The sequence below is a fragment of the Anguilla anguilla genome, chromosome 15 (genome assembly GCF_013347855.1).
Source record: "Anguilla anguilla isolate fAngAng1 chromosome 15, fAngAng1.pri, whole genome shotgun sequence".
NCBI classification, from domain to species: domain Eukaryota; kingdom Metazoa; phylum Chordata; class Actinopteri; order Anguilliformes; family Anguillidae; genus Anguilla; species Anguilla anguilla.
The window spans coordinates 20,470,964-20,486,131 of NC_049215.1; the positions used below are offsets into that span (position 1 = coordinate 20,470,964).

The window sequence follows — 15,168 nt, forward strand, 5'->3', positions numbered from 1 at the left end:
GATTGGAGAGCAGGCTTTGGTCGTTCACGGTCAGAAGCTTGTGTGTTTCGTATTGTTGGATTGTTCGTGCCCTGATGTAGTTCAGCTGAAAGAAACACTGATTATTATTGTAGATTATATTTGTAGTCCAGAGAATTTACAGTGAGATGCTTGAACACACATAAGTATATGCAGATATACACACACTCTTGAAAACACACATACATATACATATTCCACACCATATGATATGGACGATGTTCTTCCTTACATTGTGCACACAGAACACTAGTCCCACATTTGTGATGGCATTTTATTGCACTACAGTTTATAAAATATAAAATATTATAAAATGCCTGCCTTACTATAAAGCTTTTGTTGATCAAGGGTGGTGTACTTGAGTACAGACTGTGTCAGTTCCTAACCATGGGTGGCCTGTATAGACCAGCGAGTGTATAGCTGCTATTGGGGTGAGGTGGTGCACATATGAACTGTACAGTCTGTTTCTGCTCTGCTGTAAGGGGGGTGTGAAAGGCGCCCGGTCAGCCCTGGTATCAGTGCGAATCCGCCGCAGATGGAGCAGTAATGCACGCAGCGGGGAACAGGTTGGTCTTGATTAATTACGCTCGCCGGTGGCTGAATGGTCCTGGACCCCTGATACAGCGACGGAGTCCGCCTCACTTCCCCTGGGGGGGGGGGGGGAGCGGATCGGCCACGGCAATTTACACAGAATGGGTTTTAACAAACACAAAGCTGCGGAGACGCCGGGCCTAGTGGAAACACAGCAAATTAATTTGGGATTAATAGGACAGGGGACCGCGGTGGGCCTCGCAAACAAAATCGAAGTGAACGAATGCAGTATTAAAAAGACACGCGTAAGAGGCAGGCCCAGCTGAATCGTTTAGAGGTGGAGGCGGAGACAGCACTTGGTAATTTATAGACAAGTACACAGGCCCCTCAGTTGAGGAAGGTGGGGGGGGGGGGTGTGTGATTAGGCCAATCAGAGACTTGAGCTCCAGACTGAAGTGCAGAACATGGTGAGGTGAGGACAGTGAGTGCAGGTGGAACTGATAAAGAAATGGGACTCAAACAGGAAGAGCGTTCTACACACCTAGCTGTGCATAGGTCCCAAGGGCCGATGGCTGTACTGATACTGATGTGGACCCCCTTCTATATGATATAGGCATTTTGTGCACTATTAACCCTCACTTAGGTTTTAGCTTCTAATGAGTGGCTGAGCTGATAGTGTAGACACACTATGAATGTCCATTGTGAATGGATGTTGTGTGGAGCTGGGCTGATCAGGGCTGATCAGAATGCACATGAATAGTGTAATGTCGTGTGGAGCAGTAAGGAAGCATGTGTGCAGGAATCATCTGTAATAAGGTAAGTGTAAGGTAACAGCATAGCATATCAGACACCTTTATCAACATGCAGTATGTAAAACAGACACCTCAGCTGCTCCACTGCTCAGCTTTGTGATGAGCAGTGGAGCAGGCTGGATGCTGGACTCAGAACTGCAGCCTTACTGAGCTGATCAATGGACTGCTACTTTATTAACCTGGCTGATACTGATCTGGAAGCAGTCTGGGATGCTAATTCATGATTATTAGCTACAGCAGCAACTACATTATCTGTACTTTATCTCAGTGATTTATTCACTCTGGACTCTGGGAGTCCAGGCTGGTCGATCAGTTTTGTATTTTATCATAATCACTTAACTCATACTATAAAATCATTAGCTAATGTGTCTCTTTCTTTATTAACTGTTGATTTATTATGTAATATGGAGTAAAGAAATAATAATGGTTAATAATGATACTGTACACTGTAACAAACTGAAAGTCACTCATTACTTCTCTACTGACAAAGGTGGATGGTGATCCCCCACTGGGATCAGTTACACATAATGGCTTGACTTGATTGAAATATACGATTCAAAGGATGTTTGATATTTGCTTAACATTCTTAAGCTGTTTTTCACTTGATTAATTATCAAAGGTTGTGATGAAAGAAAGATTAATTATTTACGAGCAGACGATTCGTTGAAAGGAGCTGTTTGTGTGAATGCATGTGTGTGTACGTGTGCGGTCTTGTGCGTTCTTGAGTACGCCTCTTTCCGCTGTGTTATGCACTAAGACCCCCCAACGGCCCTGCTCTTCTTCTCCTCCTCCTCACATCTGATGAATGCGCTTTGCGGAAAGCAGAGAGCTCGTCAGGTTTCGCACATTTCTGAGGGAAAATGAGCCGAGCGTGATTGCGTTTAATGAGATCCGCTCTCGTTTGGCTGGTCTGATTTCCCCGGGTCTGCGCGGCGCCACTCGAGTGGAGGGCCTCCGCGGCGGCCAAATCAGCCCCCTCTCGAAGAGGGAAGAGGGAAGCGGCGCGCTGCGGCCTGATGGGAAGACACACGCCCTGCTAACACCGGCCCCGCGGGGAGCGCTGTGAGGCGCTGATGGACCGGCTGGAGCACAGCATCACTGCAGCCCTCCACCGGACCGACCGCTCCTCAGCACCCTACGCTCCTGTAGCAGTGAACCTTTCACAGCGAAACAAACAGAGACCCTTCAGCAGCCAGCTTGCTCGACCTTTCACCTCAGTGTTGTATTTTCATTTCTGCTGCGAATCCCAAGCCTTATTTGTACGCCATTGGCGCAGCACCCTCTAGGGTGAGGCAAGTGCTGGCAGCCGCCCACCGCTTATTTCAGGTTTGCAGGCATCCCATTGGCTGGAGTAGACCGCTCTTGATAATGCGGTGGGAACTGAATCCCTGTTTCCCTGGGTGACGTTGCTGCCCCAACGTAGACAGATTGGAAGTACCGAGAATGGGCTGTGCTGAGATCTAGTGCCTTCAGCTTCAATCACAAGACTGAAGCCTTCAGCTTCAATTCTCTACTTACCTTCTGTGTGTCTGTCCATCCTTTCCCTCCCCCTCCCGCTCCCGCTGTGTCTCTCTCTGCAGGACTCCGCTCATCGCAGCCGGAGTGATTGGGGGTCTGTTCGTGGTGGTCATAGTCGCGCTCAGCGTGGCGGTCTCCGTCCGTCGCAAGAGCATCAAAAAAAAGCGGGCACTAAGACGATTCCTAGAGACAGAGGTGAGCCTCCGTGTCTCACCTGGGACAGTTCTGGGATTACTTTGGCAAGTTTCCCAAGAAAGTTGGTCTAATTCCTTTATAACATTCACCTAATCCCTTTACAACTGAAGTTTCCATTTTGCACTGGTGGCAAAAGTATACCTCTCAGCATTAACTTAATTTTCCTGTTTAGAACATGGTGATAAATGAGTGCGAATGTGGCAATGCCCCTCCCCATTTCTGCTCTGGAATTCCTCTCCTAATATCCCCACCAACCCCCACCCCCTCCCCCTGCCCCTGCACATGCTCTCAGATGAAAATGAGTTCATGAAAGAATCTACAGGATTGTTAGTACCCAAGGAGGGGGAAGAGTTGATTAAAATGAGCGCTAATTAGATTGCACCACAGCGAGGGATTCAATGGTACACAAATACGGAGAGGCCGAAAACAAGCTCGTGTTTGTTCCTCCTCAGTGACTTTAATGAGCTCAGATCTGCTGGCTTGAGAGCCCTCAGGTTAAACTGAGGCGTTGGACTGTTCTGTTCTCCCAAGAGAGGGTCACGCTGATGCTCATAACCAGGTTAACCCTTTGTCTATGTCTCAGTCCTTTTCAGATTAGCTTTATTGCTTTGATAGTGAGTGTGTGTTGCCTAAGCACGTTAAGAGTAAAAGTTAAAAACAAATCATTAAATCTGGAAGCACTTGTGCTTCTCTGATGGCATTACTGCATCACTCATCACTGTGTTGCCGTGTCAGAGTGACTCTGGAGGGAACAATGTTCACAAGAGCAACACACACACACACACACACTTTCTATCTGTAAAAACACAATTGCACACTATTTTCTCACTCTTATACACAGAAAAATCCACACAGCTATACAAAGATACATGGACAGACATAATATGTCTGTCCGCCCTGGGCGTGTCGAAGTGTCCTTGAGCAAGACACCTAACCCCTAAGGCGAATGAGAGGCATCAATTGTAAAGCGCTTTGGATAAAAGCGCTATATAAATGCAGTCCATTTACCATTTACCATTTAGTATACAAATAAACAGTATTCACATTCCTGGTAAAATGCGTGATTCCTCACTGTGAACCAATGGCTCACTGTTCACATATGACAATTAAAGGCGTGTATTCAAAGGGCTCAGAGAGCTGTAGAATAGCTGTGTGATGCAGTAACAGTAGTACAGTGGATGTGGGAGGGCTCAGGTTTCAGCACCACAGGGTTAAGCAGAGCACTGGACAGTTCCCCTCTCAGGGCTCCAGTGATAGGATTTCAGAACCCGCTTAGTGGACAGCGTCGTGCTGCCGAGTCTGCTGCTCTCTCCTGGACATCGGGCTGGGCTGAGAGCTCCCCCACCCCCCACCACCATCCTCAGCTCTGCATGCGGCTCCTCTTCAGTGGAAAAAGCACTTTTGTCTAAAGCTGCTGGTCGTGTCTGAACATAATGTTTCAGAGATGCTGGGAGGCTGATTTACAGAGCGTTTTCTCAAGCACTTCAGGACTAATGATACAGCAAGTCACTCACTCACATCATCTGTGGCTGTTTCCCTTCTCTACTCTTCTCTCTCAGACTCTCTCACTCTCCCTCTTTCTGCCTGGTTCTGTCGCTCTCTTTGTCTCTTTTTTTATCTGCATGGATCTGTGAGTGTTGCCCATTTTATTTATGGATGTTTAGGGACAAAAATAGAGTGTAGAGCAGTGGTGTCAAACTTGTTGCCATGGAGGGCCGTGTGTATGCAGGTTTTCATTCCAGCCTCAGATCTTGATTATATAATTAGTTCAATTATTTGCTGAATTAGGGATGCAGGTTTGTGCACAATGGTGACCCGACGTCTATGGTGACCCGCATTGTCTAAATAAAAATTCTCTTATATTCTTTGCTTCAATGCAGTTAAACGCATATGGCTGAATGAGTAATTGGACTCAATTAAGGCAGCATTAATTGGTTGGAATGAAAACCTGCATACACACGGCCCTCCATGGCAACGAGTTTGACACCACTGGTGTAGAGGAATGAATTGGTGTCTACAGGTTCTCATCGCAGGTGGAGCACTGACAAATGCTTTGATGGTTTAATTGATCAACCGCTTGACACATTGCTTTATCATTTCACTGATTGATTGATTGTTTGACTGATTGTCATTTTGGTGACTAATTGTCTGTTTGGCTGGCTGGTTGATTGACTGGCTGATTTTGCCCCTTATCCTGGAAGCTGGTGGAGCCGCTGACCCCCAGCGGGACGGCCCCGAACCAGGCCCAGCTGCGAATCCTGAAGGAGACCGAGCTGAAGAGGGTGAAGGTTCTGGGCTCTGGAGCGTTTGGCATTGTTTACAAGGTAAAAGCTGCACCCTCATACCCCAGAGGGTGTTCAACATTCCGACAGCGTTCCTGTAAGGTTGCAACATTCACACACAGACACAACAGCAGAGATCAGGTCACGCTCTGCTCTGAGTGTACGCTCCAAGTCATGAGTAGAAGAAGCACATAGACAGCTGTTCTGCAGGGACACTGCCTGCAGGGATTAAATCCCTTTCCACTCACTTTGTGTCTGAGCACATGCATGTTTGTATGCATGTGGGAGGTGTGTGTGTGCATCTGTGTGTGTGTCTGTGCATGCCCGTATGCATGTCTGTGCGTAAGTCTGTATGAATCTCTGTGTGTGCATTAATGTGTGTGTTTGTGCGTGTGCATACTTTTATCAAACAGAAAAATGCATCTGACATACTGTTGTTGTGTCTGAATCAGGGGATCTGGGTGCCAGAGGGCGAGAGTGTGAAGATTCCTGTGGCCATTAAGATTCTAAATGAGACCACAGGTCCCAAGGCCAGCGTGGAATTTATGGACGTGAGTAACACAACCTTACACAGTAGCAACACAACATGACTGAAACAGTGACCCTTGCTCTGCTGTGGTAAAACATGCACAGACTATTAATTTCTTTTTAAAAAATCATAATACTGTTTGTTAGCTGGGAGTCCCAAAAAATTATGCAATGTTATTTATATGCACATGCGTTTCTGACATTGTGGCATGTGTGCACAGGGGTATACGTCTGTGTGTGTGTGTGTGCATGTGTTGTGGACAGGTGACAGCCCTAGGCAGACCCATAGGCAGCTGGGTAAGAGCACCTAGTTTGAATGTAAAACAGATTTGAGAGCTAATGAGACACAAGGGACTCACACCACTGTGCCACTAAGATGAGCATGCCAGCTGCAAGGGTTGATGGGATATCACCCTATGCTGCACATTTACTTTTTACAGTTTTTCTAGATATCTCAGTTTGTTACAAATTATGAGTATGAGAGAGCTCTCCTTAATGGTGTAGCCATACACGCACACTAACAAGCAATATGAAGTAATATGAATATTAAATACACAAAATTAATAGTTAATGAATATTCATAAAGAGGTGAACCCCCTCACAACCGGTATTAGCAGTAGCCACTTCCGTTTTAATATTCATGATTTGCATCTGATTGGAACATTTAAGCTGTAACGGAAGAGAAAACGGGGCTAAATATTTGTAAAGAGTATTGGTTCCTAAATTGGGTGAAGGGGAGTCTTGTAAAAGAAAAAAAAAAAAAAAAACTCTTAAAATACTTTATTTCCTGTAAAACAGATTTAAATGCCCAGGCATTTAATTGCTTACAATGCATGAAAGGCCTGGTATTTGTTGGAGAGTGGCATCTATTGGTGGTTCTCACTTTATCTGGTTAGGTAAACTTCATTCTAAAACTAGCCGACTCTTATCAAAACTGTCAGCACAGTCGTGCAAGACAACATTTTATATTGGTTGATCAATGTGATAAGCAGGATGGAAAATGTATTTTCAAGTACATTGCTTGACAAAAGGTATTTATCCACACTTTCTGGTAGCAACAAGCTTGTATATCTTTTTATTTGTTCAGGCAGCCTGTGGAACGTTTATGCATTTTTTTCCTATCATTTACGCATTCTATTGGGGTCTGTTCCAAAGTGCCTTCCTGCTGCTGCACTCTGATTTTCCAAATAAGATGTTACTTATTTAAATCAGATAATATCACCTGTAATGTTTGTTAGCTAGCTATCTCCCACTGCAGTGGGACATTGATGAACAGCTTCCCGCTTCCAGGGAGAAGTATATTATTGGAGATGACTGTTATATTATTGGAGACTATCTAAAATAGACTTTTGTTATTGACTCAAAGTCCAATGAAAGTTTTCCAATCTATTTCCGATCTATTTGATGTGTATATGTCTACAATCTACATACACATAAAATTGTAGACATGCTTTCATGTTGGCTACTTTTGAATTGAATAATCACTCCAACCCAGGCTATAATGGATGTTGAAACTGGTGCCAAAAGCGAAAAGTTTACCACTTTGAGATAAGTTTGCACCCGCCCCCCCCCCAGGAGGCTCTGATCATGGCCACCATGGAGCACCCCCACCTGGTGAGACTGCTGGGCGTGTGCCTCAGCCCCACCCTGCAGCTGGTGTCCCAGCTCATGCCCCACGGCTGCCTGCTCGACTATGTCCACGAGCACAAGGACAACATCGGCTCCCAGCTTCTGCTCAACTGGTGTGTGCAGATCGCCAAGGTGAGGAAGACTCCGCCCACACTGGGGTCACCTGACACAGGGAGAGCAGGGGGGTGCACACACATGTATATTTTCATTACTCTGAAACAGAGGTAGCTGCAGAATTAAGTTTTAAGGTTCTGTTTTGTCTCTGAATCTTGGTGTATCGGATAGATGATATTCATGCTGGGATGAAGGATAGTCTTTCACCTTTCCCTTGTTCCTGAACTGACTCTTACTCATTCCCATGAGTATTCAGACACGGCAGATGCTTTAATTGAAACGCAGAAAGATATAAAGGGTTTATTGCATGTGGCAGCCTTGCGATCCGCAAAGATGTGGTGCTTTTCCAGATGGCCCAGGGAACACAGAGTCACTGATATAATAGAATAATGTATCAGTCCCCTTTGAATGAACCATAATCGCAATTCTGAATTATAGCTTCTTTCCATTGTGCTAGAAGGTCGAAACAGAGACTGAACCGGTTCAAGACTACTCTCCCGTTTGATTGTAAATTCACAGCCAGTTCCAACAAATGCTGTTGGGCGGGGTAGATAAGAGAGAATGTATGGCAGAGGCTTATGCAGTGATGATGGGGACTGATGGGGAAAGTGGCTCTGAGCCACAGGAAGAATAGACTGGTGCTTACTTCAGGGAATTAATTTTCTTTCGTCTGTGAGATGAAAATATTGGCCCTACATGCAGATTATTTGGGAGAATCTTGGTTTTGGTGGCAGTGTTCTTCAAAGATATTCAGACTTAACAGTTATGGATTGAATAGTGACAGGAGTACACATTCACACACTCACATGCACGTGCATGCATGCTCGAATACACGTGAATGCACACACACATGTACACACTCATGCGCGCACACACACACACACACACGGTGGCCATTGTTAAAACTACAGTCAACGGCTGTGAGATCCATTCTGGGCCAAACTCATGACAGTTATATACCCTGCGATCAGAATCTGCTGATGCTTATGTGAACTGAACTGTTTCCCCAAATACATTTCCCTGTCACCGTGTCGTCTCAGTGTCACACTGGCCCTGCCCTAAAGCACTCTGCTCCAATCAGGCACAGCTCAAGGGGGGATGTGGGGTAAACTCTCCATGTCATGGGGGAAGTGAAGTGTCTCATTACATGGCTGGTTCATTTAAGGGTGATTATTTTATCCCCTGGCCTTTTCTTTCTATGTTATTTTTACGGTTAAGGGAGAGAGAGGCACTTCACAGACACTTTGTATGTATGCGTGTGTGTGTGTGTGTGAGAGAGTGTGTGTGTCCGTGCCTTTGTGTGTGTTGCCTCATAGCACCTGAGTGGTCGTCTGCTAATTGATTGGTTGGTAGTGGGAGAGGAGCAGTGCCTCTTCATCACTGAGTGGACAGGGGCAGTAGTCTAATAGCAGTCATTAATCAAGCTCCCACTGCCTGGAGTGGAGGGTAGTGGCTGGCAACAGGCTCCTCCCACCTGACACACTGTGGCACCCCGCAAGCTCCATGCATTCCATCACTGTGAGGTGAAAGGGTTACAGAGAGTTGGGATCACAGTACACCAAGCGCCATGGCAGGGAATCGAGGCCCCCGGTCACATGGGGGATTTTTATGTGGGCTGAGATTCAGCTTCCCTATGGAGCACACAACACAGCCTCCCCCAAAGTCAAAACTTTTAAAGGTTTTTGTATTTCTAACAGGCAGGGACAATTGCACTTTTTTTTTTTTTTACATGTTGATGTTGCATGCAGTATATTATGCTAGAGTTAAAGTGGCCTGAACTATGCAGTCATTGTGAAGCCTTCTTTATAGGGCTGCACAGTTGCACTCAAACATTGCTGAAATCCATACCCATAACTTTAAAATAAAAAAAAAAGAATGATCAAATTGGACTCTTAGAGTGAAGATACCTGGCCATAGCTGAGTGCTCTTATGATGTACGCTGCCCCGTTTCGTTTGTGTTTGAGGAAACAACAGTCACGGTGATTGACAGTCCATGCAAACACTGTGACGATTGGCAGTCTGTGCGTAGGCCTCCTGAAATCAGCCCCATGACGTGACGGGAATTAGCAGGAGGTTTGTTCAATTACCCTTCACTGCCAAGCAAAGAGGCCTTATCTCAGTCTATGCTACTCAGGGTTCATTCCGCTCGTTAACAGACCATTGCAGAATTGGATAGTTAATGGAATAATTCCTGTTGGGACCTGTTTTAATGAGCAAATTAATCAATTAATTATGCATGCCGACAAGGTGGGAATTTTAATAATCTGTGAGAACATCAAAAACATAGCTAAAGAGCTAAACTTGCCTGGGTGCAGCGCAGTGAGCTAAATGCAGCCTGGGAACAGAACAGTGAGTTAAATTTGACCTGGGAACAGAACAGTGAGTTAAATTTGACCTGGGAACAGAACAGTGAGTTAAATTTGGTCTGGGTACAGAACAGTGAGTTAAATTTAGCCTGAGTTACAGCACAGCGAACATAATGAGATTATACTGGTCTGGGTGCAGCACAGCACAGCACTGTGATGCCAGTTAGCTAGAACTCAGACAAAACATTGGGTTCCTGGTTATGCTCTCAACGTTTTTTTGTGGAGGTATGCAAGCAGCAAGACTTTAAAACTAGGGTTTTAAATTAATTGGTAAAACATATCCCATCACAGGACACTAAAATGGAGGAAGGATTGCATATGAACATAGGGTGGTGGATACAATATGGCTGACACCAAGGCCATATGATTTGCCAGTTATAATTCACTGCAGTGTTGCACAAGAAGTTGAAATATCTGCTTTCATTGCAGAGTAAGTTCAGGTAAAGTACCCTTTCACTGTAGCTCTCCATGAGCTGTAGATTACATCCAAAGAAACTACACTCAGCACTGCTGCATTAGAAAAAAAAAAAAAAAAAAAAAAAAGAGTTCTTAACTTATGAGCACAGGGAGTGCATGGCACTGAGCCACTCTCCTTCAGTGACAACCAAAAAAAAAAGTGCATGAAATTGGGGTGGGCCAAATGCACAGTACTGAGCAAGATTAATTTTCAGGCTCGCATTATGAGTCAAAAAGTGAAAAACATTCACTCATATTGATTTTAGAAGAGCTTTTTTAAAACTTTGTTTCCCGTCGGAAACCACTTTAAATATAATACTTTAAATATTTTAAATCCCAACGTGGCACATTGTTTTGTAGTACACCTACATGCATGTTAACATGCTGAACATTCCTAGATGTTTGACTGAAAGTTTTATAGCTGTAGGACATTACAGGCTCTGCTGCAGGGCGAAAGAAGGTTTCAAACAGAGAGCCCTCACATAGTGGCTAAGTCATTGATTTCTCAGCCTTCATCACAGCTGTAGGTTAGAATTTGCCCCTGTTTGCTGTCAGCCAGTTAAACCTAAATCTCAAGTGATGGGGGCTGGCTTAAAGCGATAAGCCCCCAACCATTTTCAATTACCCACAGAGATCATCCCTGTAATAGAGGCTCCAGGAGGTATTACATTATTACTCCATTTTATTTTGGGGGCAAATATTGGCATTGAATAGTTGGATTTGATTGGATTGATTAACGGCAGGGAGGTGGGGCTGAGGAGCTTTCAGGCTAATTTTCCTATTGAGTGGATGGATTGCCTTGAAGGAACCCCACTGCTGAAGTACCCCTTTACAGTGTAAAACATGGTGTTGGGAAGGTGATGGCTTTGGCTTTGGGCCTGTTTGATGCATCTGGACCTGTACATGGAGCCAATGAGTGAGTCCGCAATGTATTCCATCCTCTACCAAAGCAACATGGTGCAAAATGTATTGATCAGCTAATGGCTTATTGAGATGGGTGGGAAGGACCTGGAACAAGTGAAACAATTCTATAAGGATGAGTGGTTCAGAATTCCTCCAAGGCAATGTGACAGACAGATCAACATATTCAGGATACGTGCAGTTAACATTATTGCTGCTAAAGGAGATTTTACCAGTTACCAAGCTAGGAGGGGCAACTTTTTCTGCAGGGATATTAAATGTCTGATTATATTTTTATTGAGTTGATAATGGAAAAAGTTGTAACTTTTTGTGTTATTTTTTCTGTATCACATTGTGCTTTATCTATACTAGGATATTATGATGATGTGATGGAAAAGAAGATAAATGGGGAGGCACTTTTCTACAGCATTGTATATTTTATTAAATATTGCAATGGTTTTCACATCAGAATGACATTGTACAGGTACACTTCAATAGATCTGCAGATCCAGATGCTGTGAATATATAACAATGGTGGCTGTGGTCCATGCAAATTGCTCCCTGGGAACGGTGGTGACTAATGACAAGCAGCATGTCCCACTTGAATTTCCCTGACATTCAGATTGGGAGAAGACAGCCTGGGGGTATCCACATGCACACTTAAACACACACGCACACACACACGCACACACACACACACACTTATTATGCATGCACATACAAAAAACACAGACACGCATGCATACAAGAATGCGTGCGTGCACACACAAGAACATTTAAAAGTAGTGTATACAGTAAGTGTCCATGCTTAATCTCTAGAGTGTTTAAGTACAGGGAAAGCTTCTACATGTGACAGGCTTACTGAATGATAACTACAGTGAGAGGAATCTGTAGCCACCAGGACTGGATTCACTGTTACAGGCCTGCTGTGAAGTGTGAGATAAACTTATCTGTCTGGCATAATTCAGACCCTCCCGCTCTGATCTGGTTTCTGCTGCTTGCTGATTTTCTCCGCTTAACCTCTTTGTGCTTGTAAAGGTTAAGCAAAAAGGATATTTCATTTCTATTGACATATGAAATGTATGTCACACCCTTCAGTCACTGTTGTCATCTTTCTTTCTTTCACATATAGTAGCTGTACCAAGAATATCCCTTTCAGGGAATAATAAAACATCTATCTGTCGGTCTCTCTGTGGCTGGGTGTCATGTATCTGTCCATCTGTATGTCTGCATATCTTCCATCCTCCCTGCCTGTGAATCATGCAGTCCTGGCAGATGGGGCTGCACAGTGGCTGCTCTGAGGATAAGCTGACTCCTTCAAACACGTACTATGTACCAGCGGGTAACAGCTCTCATCACAGCATCCTCCTGTATCGTTCATAATCCACCAGGTCAAAGGTTATTCTTCCACTTATAAAAAAAAAAAAAAAAAAGTGTGTGTCTGTCTTCTGTTACATACACTGCTACTTCTGACAGAATTCAGTGTCTCGGTGTATCCAGGTGTTACACTTGGGTTTAGTCTCTTGCAGCATCCCAGTGACTACAGTAATGCAGTGATCATGGAGCTAGGCTTGTAACTCAGAGGTTGCAGGATCAAATTCCAGGTGGGCACTGCCGCTGTATCCTTCATAATGTACTTAATCTGAATTGCTTCACAGTCTGGGCTGAATTGCTCTTGATGCCAGCTAAATTAATGATGGTAAGTGGCTAAATCACACCCTGATGGCATGCCGAAAGAATGTGCCTTTCATGCCCAATCGGAGATCAAAGATATGTTTTCATTGATGCTGTACCACCCCCTACCCTTGTTCCAGGAATACCATCAGTTTTGGCCTGTGCCATTAATTAAGAAAGTGGTTTTATAATTCATGTATTCTACATTCAAAGCTCATTGGGAATAATCTTCCATTATGTGCTCATTGTTCTTGTAGTGCCATTTGTGGCTGGTATGGGGCTCCAGTAGATAGTGATCACTTGAATATTATGGGCTTCCTCTATGTCCTTTGACAGGTTCATTCTGCAGGAATCAACATTCACTAATTTGCTATGATTGTAGATCCTCTAACTCCGCTCAATAAAATCAGATTACTTTGTTGTTGCCTTCATCTCAAGCACGGGACAATGGTGCAGTTATAAGCATCAGGGTGAAAAAATAGGACTATTAAAGAGCAGTGGAAACAGACAGTGCGCCGCTCCGCTCTTTTTGTAAAAAAGTGATCATTGTTTACATGTGAAATGAAGGCAGCAACAGTTATGATAGCAATTCAGTAACGGTCTATTTCGCACTGATATCAGCAAGCATTTTGGAGACCGTTGGGAGTTCAACACCGAACTGAGGGAGTGGGGAATTGGGGAGATCAAACGCGACTGAGCAGGATACTTTAAGAACCACCTAGGGCGGAAAAACCCCCAAGTCTCGTTAGAGACAAAAGGATAGGGAAAAAAGAATAAACAAAAACAAAACTAACTCATATGGGAGACTATCCCAAAGAAAAAGCTTTAATGCCCCAAGTATAGGGTGAAGAACCAAGGCTCAAGGAGTACTGAATGTACTAAAACAAAACAGTCTGAAAAGAATGGTGAACGTGAGAACGTAAGAAAACAGCCCTCGCACAGAGCACTGTCAAAAGAACCACGAGAGGATAGGAGAAATGAGTAAAGATAGTAGTGCTAACTTTGTAGCCCACAATCCAATAACCTCAACATTCAGTTCCGCAGTAACTCTTTGCGTAAATCAAAGGACGCAGAAGAGGAACTGATCTAGTACTGAACAAGTAACTAAACCTCTTACCAAAACAGACCAAGTTACCGGCTTTCGAGTAACGCAAGTTGACACTAAAGCAAAGCTTATCGGTTTGCTAGGGGTTTAAATAGAACGCCAACAGGTGGAAATCGTAAAAAGAGATTTGCACGCGTATAATTCAATCAAGGAAATTAAGAAAACTAAAAGGCCGTAATAACTGAAGAAAATGCGTATGTAAAAACCAATGGCCGTAATAACTGAAGAAAAGGCGCATACATAAACCAATGGCCGTAATAAACAAAAGAATGACGCAGGATGGAAAAGAAATGGTTTTAACACCCAAAACCATGACACAAGCCTGACGTTGCTGGATGCTCTCTAAACAGTAAAAATAATTATGAACTTAGATGTGCTGAGTGGCCTGTTATCATCATAAAACACTCTTTTGCCCTTCTTTTATGTTTTCATATCAAGTGATAAAAGCCTGGATTCAATCAACATTTGTCCTTAAGTTTGACTTACAAATAAATGCAAGCATTTGTTTTTGTCTTCACACACACAGCTTATCGAGCCAATTTTGGTGATTGATGAACACGCTAAAATGTGCTTGTGAATTTAAAAAATGGTTGTCAAAGCTTAGGACAAATGTTGATTGAATTCAGGCCAATATTATGGAGATGATGTCTACAAAAGGATGCCTGAGCAGTTGTAATGAACTCTGTGGCCTGCATAACTCCCAGAAAAGGCTCCCCTGTTGTTGTGGCTATAGCCTGAAAATGCTGGGGTTTTTTTTCTCTTTTTTTTTTGGTAAAAACTCACTGATCTCTCTCTTTCTGAACATTTTATCCAGCCTGTGTCCTTCAAGACTATCACATCTTCCCCAGAGCCCTGCTGGGTAAACTGAGCAATTTTCAGTAATGTCATAATGTCATCCCTTACTCAAAGTCACTCTTCCCCAGCCTGTGGCTTCTTTGTGATCCATTTACTGTGGTTTGTAACAATTCAGGCTCTCCAGCTAATTGGCCTGACATCTTTCATGCAAAAATCAGAACAAGGTGTCACATAAGAGCTATGCC

At 43.9% G+C, this 15,168-nt stretch overlaps 1 protein-coding gene across 2 annotated transcripts in view; it reads left to right on the plus strand.

The window, feature by feature from the left end:
* The window catches only part of LOC118214654 (receptor tyrosine-protein kinase erbB-4-like), a 202,409-nt gene that overhangs the window by 158,291 nt on the left and 28,950 nt on the right, over positions 1-15,168 (plus strand). For both annotated transcript variants that reach the window (XM_035394785.1, XM_035394786.1), the window contains exons 17-20: positions 2,942-3,074; positions 5,276-5,398; positions 5,809-5,907; positions 7,460-7,645. In XM_035394785.1, coding sequence (XP_035250676.1) covers positions 2,942-3,074; positions 5,276-5,398; positions 5,809-5,907; positions 7,460-7,645 — 541 coding nt within the window. The remainder of the gene's footprint in view (positions 1-2,941; positions 3,075-5,275; positions 5,399-5,808; positions 5,908-7,459; positions 7,646-15,168) is intronic.